General features: G+C 63.1%; 1 protein-coding gene across 1 annotated transcript in view; it reads left to right on the top strand.

The window, feature by feature from the left end:
- Window positions 1–3,216, top strand: part of AMDHD2 (amidohydrolase domain containing 2) — a 7,003-nt gene extending 3,787 nt beyond the window's left edge. The window contains 9 exon segments of the mRNA XM_007453524.1: window positions 402–456; window positions 631–843; window positions 927–1,015; window positions 1,095–1,239; window positions 1,314–1,434; window positions 1,491–1,557; window positions 1,559–1,655; window positions 2,651–2,752; window positions 3,128–3,216. Of these exon segments, the coding sequence (XP_007453586.1) occupies window positions 402–456; window positions 631–843; window positions 927–1,015; window positions 1,095–1,239; window positions 1,314–1,434; window positions 1,491–1,557; window positions 1,559–1,655; window positions 2,651–2,752; window positions 3,128–3,216 (978 nt within the window).
- The last annotated feature ends 1,121 nt before the right edge of the window (window positions 3,217–4,337 follow it).

The following is a 4,337-nucleotide window of genomic DNA, read 5'->3' as shown; positions in this document are numbered from 1 at the left end:
TTTATTTTTTTTTTTTTTTTTTTTTTTTTTTTTTGCGGTACGCGGGCCTCTCACTGTTGCGGCCTCTCCAGTTACTGAGCACAGGCTCCGGACACGCAGGCTTAGCGGTCATGGCTCACGGGCCCAGCCGCTCAGCGGCATGTGGGATCTTCCCGGACTGGGGCACGAACCCGTGTTCCCTGCATCGGCAGGCGGACTCTCAACCACTGCGCCACCAGGGAAGCCCACCTGTCATTTTTTGGTGTGCTGTGCTTTCCCGTGGTTGGGGCCTTCATCTTCTAACACCTGAGGGAAGGCCAACAGGGGCTGGGCTCTGAACTCTGACCTCTGACCTTGACTGGGCTGTGACCTCTGGGTGCTGGGCCTTGGGGGGCAGGGCTTTAACAGCTGGTTCCCCCCAGGTCCTTCCTCAGATCCCCGTGAAGAGTGGTGGTCCCCATGGGGCAGGGGTCCTCGGTGAGTGGCTGACCCCTCTCCCCACCCCTACCCTGGGAGGCTCCTTGGGGACCTGTTGGCAGCCCCTTGCCTTCCAATGTCCAACTGGGGAGGGAGGGCGGGCAGGCAAGAGGGGCCAGGGTGGGGGCTGGAGGGCAGGGGGCCTGCTGGAACCATCCCCTCCCCTCCCCCCAGGGGTGCACCTGGAGGGCCCATTCATCAGCCGCGAGAAGCGGGGCGCACACCCCGAGGCCCACCTGCGTTCTTTTGAGGCCAATGCTTTCCAAGACTTGCTGGCCACCTATGGGGGCCTGGACAATGTCCGCATTGTGACACTGGCCCCCGAGTTGGGCCGCAGCCACGAGGTGATCCGGGCATTGACGGCCCTTGGCATCTGCGTGTCCCTAGGTAAGGGGGGGTGTCATCACCTTGGGGGCCAGCCCACCCGGGGTCCTGGGCTGGGTGCCGAGTCTGAGTCTGGGTCACCGCAGGGCACTCAGTAGCTGACCTGGGCACTGCGGAGGAAGCCGTGCAGAGCGGGGCCACCTTCATCACCCACCTCTTCAACGCCATGCTGCCTGTGAGTGCCACCCCAGCTCCTGGCGGGAGGGTGCAGGGGTCCTGCTGTTGCTCAGCGCCCCCCGCCTGCCCCTGCCCAGTTCCACCACCGTGACCCAGGCATCGTGGGGCTCCTGACCAGTGATCGGCTGCCCCTGGGCCGCCACATCTTCTACGGGATGATTGCTGACGGCATACACACCAACCCTGCCGCCCTGCGCATCGCCCACCGGGCCCACCCCGAGGGTGAGCGGCCATACAGGGCGGGAGCCAGTAGGAAGACCAGGCCGGGCAGCTCCTGAGGCCCCTTCCCCTTGCAGGGCTGGTGCTGGTCACTGATGCTGTCCCTGCCCTGGGCTTGGGCAATGGCCGTCACACACTGGGGCAGCAGGAGGTGGAGGTGGATGGCCTGACAGCCTACGTGGCAGGTGAGTGACCCCTGTCCCGAAGACTGCCGGAGTGAGGATAGCCTCTCAGCCCCTCTGGTGGGATATAAGAATCTGGGTGTCCCCTGCCGACCCACTGGGCCCTCGGGTGGCCCAATGTGCCTGGTGCCCTTGGCCTCCCCAGAACCTGCCTTTTCTGCTCTCAAGGCACCAACACACTGAGTGGCAGCATAGCCCCAATGGATACCTGCGTCCGGCATTTCCTGCAGGCCACAGGTTAGTGAGGCTGGGGTGCGTGTGCCGCGTGTGTGTGTGCGTGTGTGTGTGTGAGAGTGTGTGCTGGGGCAGAGGCTACATCTGGGAGTAGCTGGAGGGAAGAGTGGGGACCACCAGAGCCTGTCTGTGTCTGGTGGGGTCCCCAGGGGATGGGCACTAGGAATGTGGCCAAGGTCCCGCCTGCAGGATCTCATGGCAGAGGGAGAGGGCTGTGAGCAAGCGGATGGCTGGAACCCACAGTGACAGGCACTGAAGCCACAGCACCCGAGGGCAGTGCCTTGGCCTGGGGCCTGTGGGACTGCAGGACTGGCAGGTGCAGAGCTGTGGAGGGCGGCGGGGTGGGGGCAGCACTCCAGGCTCCAGGGTTGGGCTGCTCAGGGGCCTCTCAATGGGGTTGGCATGTTCTTGGGGAGGTGAGGAGGGTGTGTTTGGCAGAGGCTGTGGTGGGCCAGGCCCTGTGGGGCTCTTGGCACTGCCTTGGGGCTGGGATGTCATGCAGGGGGGTGGGGGGCACCATGGTCCAACGTGCTGTTTGGAGCCGCAGGGAGACGAATTGGGAGGCACAGACAGCTGTTGCCTGGCTTGGGGGGTGAAGCAGGGGATGGAGAGAATTGGGGTACCCAGCAGTATCCTCAGGTTGGGGGGAGGGGAGGGCCTCGTCACCCTGCTGTGGAGTCCTGGGGTGTGACCTTAGTATTTGGAGCTCTGGGGCTGGCAGGGGAACCCTGCTGAGTACCCTCTTCCTGCCACTCACCCATCCCAGCCCTGCAGGGACCTCACTGACAAAATGCTCTAGACCCAAATGTCTGCAGGCCCCTCCCCTTGGCTTCCAAGGAAAGCACCCGTCCAGAAAGGAGAACCCCAGGCATCATGAGGCCACCCAGGACTTGGTGCTCTGCCGCTGCACCCCCACCCCCGGCCCTGCCTGCCCTGAAGTCAAATGGCAGAGCCAGCCAGAGGTTGGGGGTAGTCACCCATTTGTGCTCCCTGAGCAGGCTGCAGCGTGGAGTCTGCCCTGGAGGCTGCGTCCCTGCACCCTGCACAGCTGCTGGGCCTGGAGAAGCACAAGGGGACCCTGGACTTCGGGGCCGATGCAGGTCAGCGCCTAATGAGGGGCGGCCTGGGGGTTCCTGGGAGGCCTGGGACAGGGCCAGGGAGGCAGGTGGGCAGGAGGTGGGCTCTTCCCCTCGCCTAGGTGGCTTTGCCTGGCCAGTGGCCTCGGTCTGGCCCCCCTTTCCCATCTGGCAGGCCAGGCCTTCTGGCATCTGAGATGGGCCAGGCAAGGGTCTGCGGGAACATTGTTGGCTGTTCTCTGCTGCCCGGAGTTTTGCTTCTGGGGCCTCAGTCTGTGATGGGCTGGGATGTCCTGCCCAGGTCGTGTGCCGGGCCTCGGTTTCCTGCACCTGGGCCTTGGGGTTGGGACGGTGGTGGCCCTGCCCCTGCCTGCTTCTCACCACCCACCTCTGACCCAGACTTTGTGGTGCTCGACGACTCTCTCCACGTCCGGGCCACCTACATCTCGGGCGAGCTGGTGTGGCAGGCGGAAGAAGCCAGGCAGTGACTGAGGACCGCTGCTGGAGGGGATGCCCAACTCCAGCTGGACACTGTCGGCTGGGCCATTGAGGAACTGGTCTCCAGAGAGTGGTGGGGGCCTCGGCCCGGAGGCGGCTGGCTTGGATAAACATGTGCCCCGTCGGGACTCGCCTGGTCTCTTGAGTTTTTTGCTTCAAAGTGGGGCTTTTGCTGCTACTGTCCTCACCTTGGTGGCCGTTGGTGGTGGTGGTTGGGGCTGGTGTTTGTGGCTCAGGGTTGGGAGTGGCCGGATTCCAGCCCCACCCTGCCCGTGGGGTTTATGGGGCTCAGTGGGGGCAGCAGGTCCCCTCTCTCTGTTAGACAGATGTGTCTGAGTCCTGCAGACCCACAGGCAGATGAGCTAGCTGAAAATGAATGGAGGGCAGGAGGGGGAAGCCATGGACTACAGGCTGGAAATCCGGCAGGAAGGGGCTTGGGGAGTGATTGTGCGGCTTCAGCAGTTTGCCTGTGGGGCTAAGCTAAAGGGTAGGTGCACCTTGGAATGTTTAACAGGAAAGAATGGATCAATGGTCATGGAGACAAGTTAGGGAACAGGCTGGGAGGAGCCAAAGACAGGAGGCGCCTCGGGTGGGCACTGCAAAGGGTTTGGGAGGCTGGTGTGTGCGGGTGTCCTGTGGGTAGTTCTCTGCACCCCTGAGTTGGGTGGGCCAAGTGGAGGCCCAAGGCCACAGCGCTGGACCTGGACACAGCACCGGGCACTCCTCTCCGACCTTCAAGAGGAATCTGCACTGGCCTTGGGGCCCCTGGGCTGACCCCGGTCAACTTGCCCAACCAGAGTTTCCACTGCCTTGAGCCCTCAGGATAATTGAGGCTCCATTTCTTTTGGCTTCTTTTCTGAACAGCTCTACTTCCTGACCCAGCTCCTGAGTGGGTAAAATGATCCGCTTGTGCCCTGGTGTTTACACAGCTGTGGGTGACCCTGCCTGGTGCTGGTAGGCAGCTTGGGGGTCCTCGGTGTGTATCCTGCACCCTGCCACTGTGTTTGTCCATTAGTGTCATCCTGCAGCCTCCGGTGTCCTCTCAGCCTTGGCAACAGTCCCCCCACATTGGGAGCACAGGCTCTTGGGCTTCCTGGGTAGGACAGCTTTT

Source organism: Lipotes vexillifer, unplaced genomic scaffold (assembly GCF_000442215.2).
Source record: "Lipotes vexillifer unplaced genomic scaffold, Lipotes_vexillifer_v1.1 scaffold914, whole genome shotgun sequence".
Taxonomy (NCBI): domain Eukaryota; kingdom Metazoa; phylum Chordata; class Mammalia; order Artiodactyla; family Lipotidae; genus Lipotes; species Lipotes vexillifer.
The sequence above is the reverse complement of the archived record's forward strand: the minus strand, read 5'-3'. Positions and strand labels throughout refer to the sequence as shown.